This window comes from Oncorhynchus nerka, linkage group LG13, assembly GCF_034236695.1.
Source record: "Oncorhynchus nerka isolate Pitt River linkage group LG13, Oner_Uvic_2.0, whole genome shotgun sequence".
In the NCBI taxonomy this organism is placed as follows: domain Eukaryota; kingdom Metazoa; phylum Chordata; class Actinopteri; order Salmoniformes; family Salmonidae; genus Oncorhynchus; species Oncorhynchus nerka.
The window spans coordinates 82,007,036-82,022,954 of NC_088408.1; the positions used below are offsets into that span (position 1 = coordinate 82,007,036).

Here is a 15,919-nt window from a genome sequence, read left to right on the forward strand (position 1 = left end):
TCAAGGTCCTAAACGATATCATAAACGCCATTGATAAGAGACATTACTGTGCAGCCGTATTCATCGACCTGGCCAAGGCTTTCGACTCTGTCAATCACCACATTCTTATTGGCAGACTCGACAGCCTTGGTTTCTCAAATGATTGCCTCACCTGGTTTACCAACTACTTCTCTGATAGAGTTAAGTGTGTCAATTTGGAGGGCCTGTCGTCTGGACCTCTGGCAGTCTCTATGGGGGTGCCACAGGGTTCAATCCTCAGGCCGACTCTCTTCTCTGTATACATCAAGTATGTTGCTCTTGCTGCTGGTGACCCTCTGGTACACCTCTAAGCAGACGACAGCATTCTGTATACTTCTGGCCCCTCTTTGGACACTGTGTTAAATAACCTTCAGACGAGTTTCAATGCCATACAACTCTCCTTCCATGGCCTCCATCTGCTCTTAAATGCAAGTAAAACTAAATGCATGCTATTCAACCGATCACTGCCCGCACCTGCTCGCCTGTCCAGCATCACTACTCTGGATGGCTCTGACTTAGAATTTGTGGACAACTACAAATACCTAGGTGTCTGGTTATACTGTAAACTCTCCTTCCAGACTCTCCTTCCAGTTGTACGCTCTCGTTGATTGGCCCTCGCTTCATTCTCGTCGCCAATCCCACTGGCTACAGGTTATCTTCAAGTCTCTGCTAGTAAAGCCACGCCTTATCTCAGCTCACTGGTCACCATAATAGCACCCACTCGTAGCACACGCTCCAGCAGGTATATCTCACTGGTCACCCCAAAAGCCAATTCCTCCTTTGGTCGTCTTTCCCTCCAGTTCTCTGCTGCCAATGACTGGAACGAACTGCAAAAATCTCTGAAGCTGGAGACTCATATCTACCTCACTAGCTTTAAGCACCAGCTGTCAGAGCAGCTCACAGATCACTGCACCTATACATAGCCCATCTGTAAACAGCCCATCTATCTACTTACCTCATCCCTATACAGTATTTATATATTTATCTTGCTCCTTTGCACCCCAGTATCTCTACTTGCACATTCATCTTCTGCATATCTACCATTCCAGTGTTTAATTGCTATATTGTAATTTCTTCACCACCATGGCTTATTTATTGCCTTAACTCCCGTATCTTACCTCATTTGCACTCACTGTATATATACTTTTTGTTTTTTTGTTGTACTGTATTATTGACTATGTTTTGTTTATTCCATGTGTAACTCTGTGTTGTTGTATGTGTCGAATTGCTATGCTTTATCTTGGCCAGGTCGCAATTGCAAATGAGAACTTGTTCTCAACTAGCCGGTTAAATAAAGGTGAAATAAAAGTTTAAAAAGCATTAGTGAGGTAGCGTTCCAATTAATCTCAAAGGTGTGCAGTGGGTTGAGGTCATGGCTCTGTGCATGCCAGTCAAGTTCTTCCACACTGATCTCGACAAACCATTTTTGTATGGACCTCACTTTGTGTACGGGGGTGATGTCATGCTAAAACAGGAAAGAGCCTTCCCCAAACTGTTGCCATAAAGTTGGAAGCACATAATCATCTGTCATTGTATGCTGTAGCGTTAAGATGTCCCTTCACTGGAACTAAGGGGCCTAGCCCGAACCACGAAAAACAGCCTCAGACCATTATTCCTCCTCCACCAAACTTTACAGTTGGCACTACGCAGTTGGTCAGGTAGCTTTCTCCTAGCATTCGCCAAAGCCAGATTTGTCTGTCAAACTGCCAGATGGTGAAGCGTGATTCATCACTACAGAGAACGTGTTTCCACTGCTCCGGAGTCCAATGGCGGCGAGCTTCACATAACTCCAACTGACACTTGGCATTGCGCATGGAGATGTTAGGCTTGTGGGCAGCTGCTCAGCCACAAAACTCATTTCACGAAGCTCCCGACGAACAGTTATTGTGCTGACATTGCTTCCTGAGACAGTTTGGAACTCAATAGTGAGTGCTGCAACCGAGGACAGACCATTTTTATGAGCTACGTGCTTCAGCACTCGGCGGTTCCGTTCTGTGAGCTTGTGTGACCTACCACTTCGCGGCTGAGCCGTTGTTGCTCCTAGACACTTCCACGTCACAATAACAGCACTTACAGTTGACCGGGGTAGCTCTAGCAGGGCATCAATTTGACAAACTGACTTGTTGGAAAGGAAAAATCCTATTACAGTGCCACATTGAAAGTCACTGATCTCTTCAGTAAGGCCATTCTACTGTCAATGTTTGTATAGGGAGATTGCATGTCTGTGAACACCTGTCAGCAACGGGTGTGGCTGAAATAGCCAAATCCAGTAATTTGAAGGGGTGTCCACATACTTTTGTTTATATAGTGTAGCTGGACGACTTTGATTCCAGGGGAATAGCAGATAGAGGAATACCTGTGCTACTCCTTCCGACAAAAGAGTCAGCTCAGCTCTAGGGTTAGATAAAAACAGAGGTTGTATTCCCCAGAGGTGTCTAGACTCTGACAGGCGATGGGAATGCAACCACCTCCATATAGAAGCACTGTATCTTACTCAGTAAAAAGCATGTGATGGGTAGTAACTCGTATTGCTCACTGCCATGTCTCCTGATATTGATATGGAATGGTACAGCACAGGATGACAACAGTATTCAGGAATTCTCTATCTTCAGTCAACTGTGAAAATGGATTTTCCTTTGAGAAATGGGGCATGTTAACTTTGCGGATAAGAATGCCAGCTCGGAGGAAAACATAGGCGGAACAAATGAACACAACAGGACAGGCAGTATAGTATAGTTGCAAGTGTCTTTTTATTCTTTTTCAGACACAGGATAGTACATAACCCAGAGAGCGCACAAAGTGAGTAGAGTGTATGAGATGTGGTATTCCTCTGGAGATCGAGGGAGAGACACTAGATCCAATGCAAAAGTTGGGCAGAATGTAACGTTATGACTTGGGTTGAGCAAAGCAATTCAGTGGATCGCAGAGTTGCATTAATTAGTAAATCATTCGTGCACAGAGTACATCTTAAGTTGCTTGTAATAGTAAAAACACTTTGTACATTAGTTTTTTTTTTTTTTGCCTGTGGCATCTCACAAGGCGGATGGCTCTCAGTTGAGCCAGCTTCAGTTGGTGTTCAGTTCAGAATGATTTGTTGTGTGTTTTTCTTCAGTTGGTGTTCAGTTCAGAAAGATTTGTTGTATGTTTGTGAGTTTCTCTCTCCATCTCTCTAATGCCCATGAACATGCTTTGGTGTTTTGTTGTTGTTGAGTAAGCAGTAAATAAAAACAGTTGAAGTCTTATCAAAACATCTAAAAAGGCTCGGTTTCAACTGGTGTAACAATTCCAGACAATGGTACTTTCAAAACAAACAGATCAGTTTTTTATAAATTAGCACAAAAATACATTTTAACACATTTATCAAGGCTATTGATCAAACACATATTTGCTGTCGACAGACACTGACTGCACTGTACTGACAGGAAAATAAATAACTTATATCTGTATAAAGATGCATCTGCTTTCCCAATTACCAATAAACTGTTTAGTCCACAGCAGTAAGAACAAATAGACATTTCTACTAAAACACCTGCTATGGCAACAGGAACCACTGTCATAACGTAGCTTTGATGTTCGAATAACATACTAGAATGAAAGAGTTGCTACAGAATGTTGTAATAAGGTTGTATATTAAAGTTGGATTGCTTTTTAAATACTCTCCATCTCTGAATAAGACATCATCATCATAACAGCAATGTTTCACACCATTACAGAATAACATGGTTTGATTCAAATTTACTGTAATTGGCTGTATTACTTACACATTCTAAAAGGCTTTTTTGGAATGAATTCAGTGAACACGAACGTAGTAACATTTTAAAACTGTTCATGAATCTGAATCATGATTCTGAACAATAGTAATCAATGGGACCTCCCTGAGACGAAGACCACATATGAACCTCAAAACCACATGGAGGAACAGAGAACACATGTTGAGACCTGGAACACTGACAACATAGATCCCTATCTAGATTCTCCTTCCAAGACTGCTAGGGACACAGAAAGATCAATTCCAAAAATTTAAAAATATATATTATGTTCAAAGGCATTTCTTAAACTGTCATTATTATTGCCAACAAAACCTTATGTCCACCAGGGATATTATGTTATTGTAAGATTGTATGGTAATACATACTGTAGTATACTGTAGACCCAATCATTAAACCATTATTATAATGTTATACATTATTCTGAAAAAAAATAATTCTGATGGCAATCCAAATACAATTGATTGAATAAATTACTCAAATAAAATCTAAAAACAATATATTACCTACATATAAGTTATCTCATACATTTTCTGTTTCAAAGGTAAAGAAACTACAAAAAACTATACTCCTCAAGTCAAAATGCCACAGAGTATTCCTCTCTCTAACACAGCTAAAGCAAAAAGCATAGTTAGCATGAAGTTGCAGGTTGTTCGTTTCATCATGCATTGAGGGGACCGTCCTTTTTTCCTTTCAACTTTTATGCTGTTGGACCATTGTCTTTAAACATACTGAAAATCTGTTAGTGTGGAATGTTGATGATCACACGGCCAAAATGAGAAGAGTTCTGCAGAAGCTTTACGTTGACAGGTGAGAGAGATGCTGTGGAGATGGAGCGTTACAAAACCCCTTGTTCTCCTACTGTATACCAGCAGGGCCATGGAGAGAGACAGAGAGAGAGAAAGTGTGTGTGTGTGTGTGTGTGTGTGTGTGTGTGTGTATGTGTGGTAGAGAGAGAAAGCAGAGCAGAGGCAGAAAAAGCAGGGCAAGCTGACCACAGCTTGTCTGACATCAATCCAATGGTTTATTTTGTTCTTCAAGATTCACTGGACACATATCTGATTCTTCAGGCTGCAGGAGAAAGAAAGACACAGAGAGGGAGAGAACAAGAGAGAGAGGGAGGGAAAGGGAGAGAATGGGAGAGAAGTTATTGTCATGAGACCACAAAAGTAAATTATATCTCAACCAATAAAATAAACCAGGTAAAAAGGAAATTATCCTGATAAGATCAACAATAAAGTTCCCACAATAAGGAGACCATCACAACCAGCAGCAGAGGGTAGTTAAAGTATGAGGTCTAAACAGCCTCATCTCATCTAGACTGGATACAAAACCCTCCTCAGGACACTTTCTCATCTCTGTCTCCCGTACGTCACGCACCACTTGACTTTATGCGCTCGTTTTTCATGTCCTCAACAAGGCCCTCGGAGCTCACTGATGACACTTAGAGTAGCCAACATCTAATCCCACTTGTGTGGTGATTTAAGAGGAATGCCAGGTTTTATAGCATATCCAGGACATCGCAACATTGACTAAAGGCCTTATCGAATGGTTTATCAACACACAATCACTGTCAGAGATGCCTCTCCCTGTTCTTTCCCTGTCTAAGAGAAATCATACTTAAAGGCCCTCTCACTTAATATGGTATGACATTTTTCAAAGCATGACGACCATTCCACATCTAATATGATAGTCTGCCGTGCTATAGATAGTCTACAGCAGAGAAAAAGAGGGGGTTGGAAAGGAGGATACCTAGTCAGTTGTACAACTGAATGCTTTCAACTGAAATATGTCTATCACATTTAATCCAACCCCTCTGAGAGGTGCGGGGGCCTGCCTTAATTAACATCAACGTCATCGGTGCCTGGGGAATAGTTGTTGTTGGGGGTTAACTGCCTCAGGGGCGATCGACAGATTTGTACCTTGTCTGCTCAGGCATTCAATCCAGAAAGGTTACTGGGCCAAATCGCCTACCCGCCAGGCTACCTTACATTCAAGGATACCAAGAGTGTGCAAAGCTGTCACAAATGCAAAGTGTGGCTGCTTTGAAGAATCTAAAATCTAAAATATATTTAGATTGTTTAACACTTTTTTGGTTACTACATGATTCCACATGTGTTATTTCATAATGTTGATGTCTTCACTACTATTCTACAATGTAGAAAATAGTAAAATAACGAAAAACCCTGGAATGAGTAGGTGTGTCCAAAAACGTTTGACTGGGACTGTATATCACAGCTTATTTTGAGCCAATAGACTACCAAAACAGTACTACAACAGAATTCTTAACCCCCATTGGTTCATGTTAAGGGATTTTTTTTATCAATAATGACTAATTATGTATACATTTCAATCAGGACTGACTAATCAGAATACTATTATGTTATTGTATATGTATGCATTTCCTTTTAATCCTAGTACTGAATATAATGTGTGTAAATATAATCAAGAATTAGAACAATGACTGTCTGTTCCTTGGTAGAAATGAATGAAATTATCGCTAGACTGGCTAGAATGCTTATCTACACAGGCAGACCTTGGCTCGGATCATAAATGATCTAAATTAGGAGAGGCGATGTGGGAAGGCTTGAGAACTATACAGCCTTTGTACCAGGGTGAAGAAGAGACGGGACAGTTAGAAAATGAATGATGTCATTTTAGGTTTATAACCTGTGGTAAACTGTATCATGTTCAGTACTCTCGAGAATAAACGCTGCTGATTGATTTTGAGACTGGTCTCTGTCCATTTTATGCAAACAAGAGTCTTACAAATTCTTAGGAATTGACAGAGTGTTTAATTTTAATTGGGTATTAAAACATATAGTAATATACTTCCTGTAACAGTTCATGCACTGTAAATCCCATCACATTAACAGTAGTTAATCTACAAGCATTATTTGTTCAAGTAATCGATTCCCTGACTTGCATTTAGTCTGGGGTTTCTATGTTACCTCCAGGGTAAGAGAGAGTAATCACTGTTTAGATTGTAAAAGCAGAGAGAGTAATCACTGTTTAGATTGTAAAATGAACATCCTGCTGAGTTAGTCCCATATGAGGTAGTCCCCATGAGTTAGTCCCCATCCTGCTGAGTTAGTCCCCATGAAGGAGTACTCATCCTGCTGAATTAGTCCCCATGTGGTAGTCCCATAAGGTAGTCCACATCCTGCTGAGTTGGTCCCCATGAGTTAGTCCCCACCCTGCTGAGATAGTCCCCATCCTGTTGATGTAGTCCCTAGATGATGTGGCCAGAGCAGCAGAGCAGGGCCCACATTAGTTCTGAATCAGTCCGCCATAAAGGCCAATGTATCAGACTTGCATAGACCTTAGTCTACACACACCACACACACACACCCAGAAGCACTCACGGAAAGTGCATGCAAACACACAAGTGCATGTACACACACACACACGCACAAACACAGAATAATGAAAGCAGAGGGGAGGTGGGGGATTATATAGTAAGAGTAAGATTAACGCAACATTCACTGAGTAAAGTTGAGAAATAAAACAACCTTGAGACGAGGCCTCCCTTTGGAGAAAGCAAACAGTTCCATCAAATGGAGGAAAATGAACACATTCTCAGCACACCAGCAGAGCTGAATGTATTCCACTCAAAGACGTATTTAGCATTTTGTTTTCATTAGAGGGACTCTAGATAGACAGAGCCTTTTTCACTCATATGAATGAAGCCTCTTCAGCTACTTTGCATCACTATAAAACCTGACTAATTACAACACATTCAGGAAAACATGCAGCCATAATTTTGTAGGCTAAATGATAAATTTGAATTTACTGTTTCACCCACTGTTCAGTTCAAATGCAGTGTATCCAAATCCAGAGATTTTCATGTGTTCGTTTGTGGTACAAAGGACAATGTTGCACTCAATAAAAAATGTGTGCATCTGAAACCATGCAGGTATTTCTTGATTTTTCACCTGATGTTCAGACATTATAGTTGTCCCTACTTTGGACTCAGTACTAATGTATTCTGATCTCAGGTGGTTGAACACTGGCTGGTACAACACATTATATTTTTCCAGAGGTCTAAGGAGCATAGTTCAATTGGTCTAATTAACTAGATCATTACAGACCACAACAATGAGACAACTGAATGAGGCCTTGCAACCAAAAGGGCAGCAGAGATAGATGTTTATAACAGTAGCAAGCCAAGTTAACCAAGAGAACACATTGTAACCAAGTCTCATTTTCAAACTCTGCTGTCCCTGCAGCTGAAAATCTAATCCAAGTACCATCCTTAAATAATTTTGTTTATTTGATAATTTCCTCTCGAGCACAGCATTTCTGTAAGTCGTTGAGAAAAGCTCAGCCAAGCAAGGCCACTCTGTGATGAGTCTGAAAAGGGTCCTACATTGTTAGTGGCAACATCTACTATAGGGTTGCCTGCCCCCCTCTAACAAGCACACTGCTGTTGCTGCTGACTGCCTTCCTTTCCATCTAAATGACAGCTCTTAAAGATGCATCCGCCCAAGACTGACAGCAGGACAGACTTTTAGAACAGCGTTGAGAATGTCTGCACAGCCTCCAGCTCCCCTTTCCCTCTCCCCCCACCCCACCCTCACCTTCACCCTCTTCACTCCCCTCCCTCTCTCCACTCACATCACCCTTTCCCCTCCCCTCCCCCACACCCTCCCCTTTCCCTCTCCCCCACCCCACCCCTCTCCTTCACCCTCTTCACTCCCCTCCCTCTCTCCACTCACATCACCCTTTCCCCTCCCCTCCCCACACCCTCCCCTTTCCCTCTCCCCCACCCCACCCTCTCCTTCACCCTCTTCACTCCCCTCCCTCTCTCCACTCACATCACCCTTTCCCCTCCCCTCCCCACACCCTCCCCTTTCCCTCTCCCCCCACCCCACCCTCTCCTTCACCCTCTTCACTCCCCTCCCTCTCTCCACTCACATCACCCTTTCCCCTCCCCTCCCCACACCCTCTCCTTTGCCCTCTTCCACGTCTCCGCCCACCCCACCCTCTCCTTCCCCTCTCCTTCACCTTTTCCACTCCCCTCACCCTCTCCTTCCCCCTCTCCTTCACCTTTTCCACTCCCCTCACCCTCTCCTTCGCCCTCTTCCCCCTCTCTGCCCACCCCACCTTCTACCTCTTCCCCCTCTCCTTCCTCCCTCTCTACTACCGTAGCCTTCAAGTCAGTCAGAGACAGGAAAGATACATTTTCCAGCAGCAGTATCAAGCCTCCTCTATTTTCCCTCTCAAGGCAAACTGCCTTATAATTAATTTACCGTGAAGCGAGTGTAAGTTACATAGTTTCACTTGGTGCAACGGCAAATAGAAACCACACCATCTGAATGCAGAGACCTTAAACACGTGATTGCAAACACACAACTTATGTATTCATACAGTGTGTGACAAACTCGGTCAGCACATTACTCTGGTGGAGGAATTATCCATGAATTATTTATCTCCATGCCTATATCCACATGGACATGTTCAGTCCCTTTGAAGTTAATTCTCCCTTTGTGATAAAATGCCTCCCTTCTTCTTTCTATGTTGCAGCTTATGATACCCTGGTTGTGTTGCTATGTAAGAACGAGTTGCCTGTCCAAGACTATTTCAATCTACATAACAGCAGCAGTCCTCCAAATTTGTACAGTATACCGGCAAGTTATCATCATACTAAATGCTGTAAAATAAATATTCCTTACACATAATTTTAAGTGGTATATTCATAAACCCAGCCATTCTATACATTCACACACATTCTTAATGTGTTCTTGGCCATGTTTCTCCTCTGGTGTATTTGTGGTAATGTCTTTCTGTGGGACATCACAGGGGACGTGCCGGACGTCATGTAAAGAAGACGTGTGTCTGTCGTGGAAGCTGGTGGCACTAAATGTCAGACCAAAAGCACGTTGAAGATACATAGTTGAAAGGCTAGCCTCAGAGGCCTGAGTTCTCTCTCATGTGTCGGTCTAGTGTGCTCATCATGGAGTGATCTTTTCAATCTGAAATATTTCTGATGACTTAAACCAAACAATAGAGTGATGGAAAGATAAAGCTTGGAGAGAAAGAATGTCAGCTTGGATTAGCAGGTGAGCTGGTACAGACGCATGTAATTTGGGATTGACAATGTGTCTATTCTGTAGCCAATACTGGGCCCCTAGCTATCTCCCTCCCAATGCGCATTAGGAATTAATTAGGAAGTCAACGAATGAGGAAATTAGGCTCTATCATATAAGAGAAACGCACGCCGATTGGACTGTCGACTGTCTCTGTGGCTTTGCCTGTTACCTCCTTTGTGCTGCAATCTCTCCTGTTTGATGGTTTGCTTTCAAGCTGCCCCCGCCTGTTTGTTGATATCTACCTTCTACAGAGCCGTAAAGCGCTTTCTAAACTTCCCTCCACTGAGCATCTAATCGGTGCATCTCACCAAGGCCAGGCGGTGCCAGAGTGGAAGGGCCTCAGCAGAGCCTCCACTGAGCATTATTATAAATCATGAAGCCATCACACAGGGGATGATCACTGGAGAAAGATGGGCTCGGAAATTAAACATCCCTCCTCCTCCTCCTCCTCCTCCTCCTCCTCCTCCTCCTCCTCCTCTTCCCACTGGTGCTCAAGCTTTTTCTGCTCCAGCACACAATGCATTGTAGTTGGTCAATATTTTAGAAATCCAACACCTTCATAAAAAACAAACCCAAAGTCACTACTCTACTTCACAGTGCTGGAAGCAGCCATCAGCATCAGCCTCAGACAGCCACTTTCAGAATCAATTGCCTCTGCCTCCCCTCTAGGCATTACCGCAGCCACTAAGCTGCAGCTCGATACAGTGGCCAGATTTATGTTGGTAAAGTGTTCTCTCCAGGATTTTCCATATGGTTGTTTATGCTACCATTGAGACAGGGTCTGTTGTCTGCTCCGGTCCAAACAAATATCCTACTGCTCACATTTTACCACCCTATTTTACCAGTGCTGAAACTACACTACAGTTGCACTGCCAGTCTGAAAATATTCCTGCAATGATGCCTGATGCCTGCAACCAGCATATCCATTCCCCCAGCCAATAAACCTTTGAACAGACGGAAATGTGTTGCTGTTGCATTGTAATCAGATGTAACGTTAAACTAGATTAATTTGCCTTTTTGCTTTGAAGACACATAGCTGCTGTTATCCCTCTTGTGAATATGGTTGTGAATATGATTGTGTGTGCATGACGGATTTGAGGAGCAGGTGTTGGGGATTTGTCTAAGTGTTGGGGGAATTGTGGCACACAGCATTGTGTCTCATGGGGAGTTCTTTCCTGGGCAATCCTCTACTGACTGACATGCTAGAGAGAGAGAGAGAGAGGACGGGGGAGAGAGGAGAGAGGGGAGAGAGAGAAGGGGGGCATTGAGAAAGAGAGGTGAAGAGAGAGACAGAGGGGGCATAGAGAGGGAGAGGGGCCAGCAGAGAGAGATATAGTGCCTTGCAAAAGTATTCACCTCCTTGGCGTTTTTCCTATTTTCTTGCATTGCAACCTGTAATTTAAATATATTTTTATTTGGATTTCATGTAATGGACATACACAAAATAGTCAAAATTGGTGAAGTGCAATGAAAAGAATAACTTGTTTCAAAAAATAAAAAATCTAAAAAGTGGTGAGTGCATATGTATTCAATCCCTTTGCTATGAAGCCCCTAAATTAGATCTAGTGCAACCAATTACCTTCAGAAGTCACATAATTAGATTGCAAACAGGTGGATTTGATCAGTCACATGATCTCAGTGTGTTAAACACCTGTTCTGAAAGGCCCCAGAGTCTGCAACACCACCAAGCAAGAGGCACCATGAAGACCAATGAGCTCTCCAAACAGGTCAGGGACAAAGTTGTGGAAACTTATCACCCGTTTGGTGATAAGCAAAAATAGATAAGCAAATAGATAAGAGATAAGCAAAAAAATAAGCAAACCCGTTTGGTGTTCACCAAGAGGCACGTGGAACACTCCCCAAACATATGGAAGAAGGTATTCTGGTCAGGTGAGACAAAAATCCTGAGAACACCAAGCCCACAGTAAAGCATGGTGGTGGCAGCATCATGCTGTGGGGATGTTTTTCATCAGCAGAGACTGGGAAACTGTTCCGAATTGAAGTAATGATGGATGTTACTAAATACGGGGGAAATTCTTGAGGGAAACTTGTTTCAGTCTTCCAGAGATTTGAAACTGGGACGGAGGTTCACCTTCCAGCAGGACAATGACCCTAAGCATACTGCTAAAGCAACACTCGAGTGGTTTAATGGGGAACATTTAAATGTCTTGGAATGGCCTAGTCAAAGTCCAGACCTCAATCCAATTGAGAATATGTGGTATGACTTACAGATTGCTGTACACCAGCGGAACCTACCCAACTTGAAGGAGCTGGAGCAGTTTTTCCTTGAAGAATGGGGAAAAATCCCAGTGGATAGATTTGCCAAGGGGGGGGGGGTTTGATGCTCACTCAGGTTTTCTGTTGTTTTGTCTTATTTCTTGTTTGTTTCACAAGAAAAATATTTTGCATCTTCAAAGTGGCGGGCATGTTGTGTAAATCAAATGATACAAACTCTCCAAAAATGCATTTTAATTCCAGGTTGTAAGGCAACAAAATAATGGGACTGACCTTTCATATACAAAGAGACACAATTGCATTTCACACATTCGTCTGTGTGGCAATATCTTTTTATCGTGACTGAACGGTCTTGATTGACATTAATAATGCCAAGCTGAGACCATAATAGAAGACACATGTAAGCCTTCATAACTTGGGGGTGCTTGTGCTCGGCATCATCAGCGAAAGTGACTTTTCCTATCATATATCGGCTATAGGAAAATGAAATATTCTATGAAAGAGGATACAGCCTCTATTGTTTGACTTGTCATATAACAAGTCAATACAATACCTTTTATTTTTGCACTGTTCTTGGGAGTGGAAGAATACTATTTATTTTCTAAGACAAGGGAATAACAAGGGAACAAAAGTTTCCTTAGTAAAAAAAATCCAATAGGATTAGTGATTTTTCCAACAGAATCATATAGGATTCTCACAATTTTGTGTTACCTCTATCAGAATCCTAATTTCCTAATGGAAATAAAAAGTAATCCTATTGGACCGATTGCATGATTGCATGAATCATATAGGATTTTGTCACCCCAAACAGAATCCTATTATAACTTTTTTCAAATTTAATCCATTAAATTATATTTTGTTGTCATTAGTTCCACTACAGTACAACCACAATTACAACATTTTCGTTGATCGGAAACAACAGTTCTATATTCATTTCCGGTTTTATTCACTTGTAAGAAAACCTGTCCCTTTAAGAGTGACTGGTGACGTCATAACTAGCGCAAGCTTGGAGTATTAATTAACTACCAAGTTCAGCTCGCTGCCTGTGGCTGGGCACAGAATAATAATGTTAGAAAACAGAGATTCTAACTGTTATATCCTTCACTGTGTGAGTACAGTATTTCCTTATGTTTCCTGATTAAGTTTGTCATATTTTCGTCATTGGGCAGCATTTTATGCACGTTTTTATGCTAGCTAAGAAACTACTTTTAGCCACAATTTGCCCATCAGCTGACTAACGTTAGTTAGCTAAATTGTAGCCATTTGTATATAATGTTTAAGTCACTGTATAGTTATAGCAAATGAGAAATGTTTATATTGTTGGTTTTTGCTAAATATACAGTATGTGCCAGTATGTGAAACTCTCATGATTTCTGGTAGATCATCAATCATGAGTTGTTGGACTCATTCAACAGTTTTTACCTAAATAAGTAGAAAATAAATGGAAATTCAAGTTGAAAGTTCCATTTATATTCCTAAAACATAAGGTGAAAATGATGATGTCGCTTCTTCCCGTTGATAAATAGCCCGAAGTCAAAACACTGTTTTGAAGTGTCCAAATCAATATTCAATACAGTTTGGGATATATTAAAAACATAAACATAAAATGCACTACCTACATATACATTTGCCACAATAGTAATCATAGTACTTATATATTTTTTTAATGATCCCCTTATAAACTGCATATGCACCAAAAACCCTGTTCTGACAAGTGGCAATTAATCACTAACTGTTCCAGTTCTCTGCTGCCTGTGACTGGAACGAATTGCAAAAATCGCTGAAGTTGGAGACTTTTATCTCCCTCACCAACTTCAAACATCTGCTATCTGAGCAGCTAACCGATCGCTGTAGCTGTACATAGTCTATCGGTAAATAGCCCACCCAATTTTACCTACCTCATTCCCATACTGTTTATATTTATTTACTTTTCTGCTCTTTTGCACACCAATATCTCTACCTGTACATGACCATCTGATCATTTATCACTCCAGTGTTAATCTGCAAAATTGTAATTATTCGTCTACCTCCTCATGCCTTTTGCACACAATGTATATAGACTCTCTTTTTTCTACTGTGTTATTGACTTGTTTATTGTTTACTCCATGTGTAACTCTGTTGTCTGTTCACACTGCTATGCTTTATCTTGGCCAGGTCGCAGTTGCAAATGAGAACTTGTTCTCAACTAGCCTACCTGGTTAAATAAAGGTTAAATAAAATAAATAAATAAAAACTCATATTGATAAGGGGGACATCCGGTTGTATGTGCTGTTGAAACTAAACACAACTCTCAAACCACATGGAAACTGGAAATATTTTCAACACTTAGAGGAAAACCGTCTAAAGACAACCAACTGCATTTTGAAGTGATGTGTTTTGATTTGGGGGTCACCAAAATGTAAAGAGAAACGCAGCACTTATTTGTCAATCACTCATATTGATATCAAGTTGAAATCAATAGAGCGGGGGGTAAATGTTTGGTGTGTGTGCACTGTTTAAATTAACACTATTCAAAGCCACAGGGAATCTGAGATGAAGTCACATATCACTGGTTAAAGAGAAGTTGCTGAAGACAGCCATCTAAATTCTAGAATGTCAGAAGTTTTGTGAGGCTGCCGAAACGCGGAAGAAGAAAAACACTTAACTTCCAACGAATCACGACTTGCCATAGGATATCAACACGTACAACAGTTGGCTGTTTTTTGAGTGATAGTTTGACTCTCAAATCTATGCATTTGTGTAAGGTTATTAAATTATTGCATCTGAGCTCCTAGAGTGTGCAACTCTCCTTTTCTTTACTAAGTTAGTAAATTAAATATTAGGTCAGTGACTTTTATACAGAGAGCACCCCAAATTTTCCTTGCCATTTGAGTTTGAAAATGATTGTAAGAAGTCCTAAAACTGCTGGTGCGTATGACAAAATCAATGGTACAAAACCAGTGATATTGATCTGTTTTAAGTATTCAATTGTGTCATTGCAACTTGTGATTACAATTAAGATGTATAATAATAATAACTCATCTGAGGTAAAAAAAAAATAAAAAAAATAAAGGATGTGTAATTACACTCAATTTGATGTGGTCAAAACATGAGGTTGTTTAATCTAACACATACTGTCCACATTCAGGATGTTTGCAAGAATAATCTTAAATAATCTAATTTGTAGTTTTTTTTCTTGAGACAGCTAAATATGGCACAGAAACCTGAACATTTATGTTGAACTGCAATCCAAATGAAAGACCAGTAAACTGTCAACTGTCAAACCACAATATGGGATTGATTCAATCCTATCAGATTTTTGAGCCAGTCCTATTGGAAAAATCCCTAATCATATGGGATATTTTGACTAGGGGAGGTAAAAGGATGTGTAATTACCCTCAATCCGATGTGGTCAAAACATGAGGCTGTGTAATTTACTAACTTGGTAAAGAAAAGGACAGTTGCACACTCTAGGAGCACAGATGCAATAATTTAATAACCTAATAACCAACGTTTTGACAGACGAGCTGTCTTCATCAGGGTATAATGTAGTAACACATACTGTCCACATAAATCAACATTTCAATTTAGGTTGATTATGTACACATTTCTCCCTAGTTTAACCATTTACAGAGTTAAACAAATTATCTTATGTACAATTTTAACCAGGTGCTCTAGAAAGAGCTCCCATAGTGACTGTAGCAGCCAAATAATTCACCCTGCCTACTTATTATAACCTATCAAGCCATAGTATCGACATTATTCTATTCATTGTTATTTCAGACCATGTATGGACACTACATGGACACTACATTTGGACAAATGCAG

The 15,919-nt window shown here is 41.0% G+C and overlaps 1 protein-coding gene across 1 annotated transcript in view; it reads right to left on the reverse strand.

Moving 5' to 3' along the window:
* Nucleotides 1-2,749: 2,749 nt before the first annotated feature.
* The window catches only part of LOC115140261 (zinc finger matrin-type protein 4-like), a 205,631-nt gene continuing 192,461 nt past the window's right edge, over nucleotides 2,750-15,919 (reverse strand). The window contains exon 7 of the mRNA XM_029678516.2: nucleotides 2,750-4,856. Within this exon, the coding sequence (XP_029534376.1) occupies nucleotides 4,829-4,856 (28 nt within the window). The 3' untranslated portion in view covers nucleotides 2,750-4,828. The remainder of the gene's footprint in view (nucleotides 4,857-15,919) is intronic.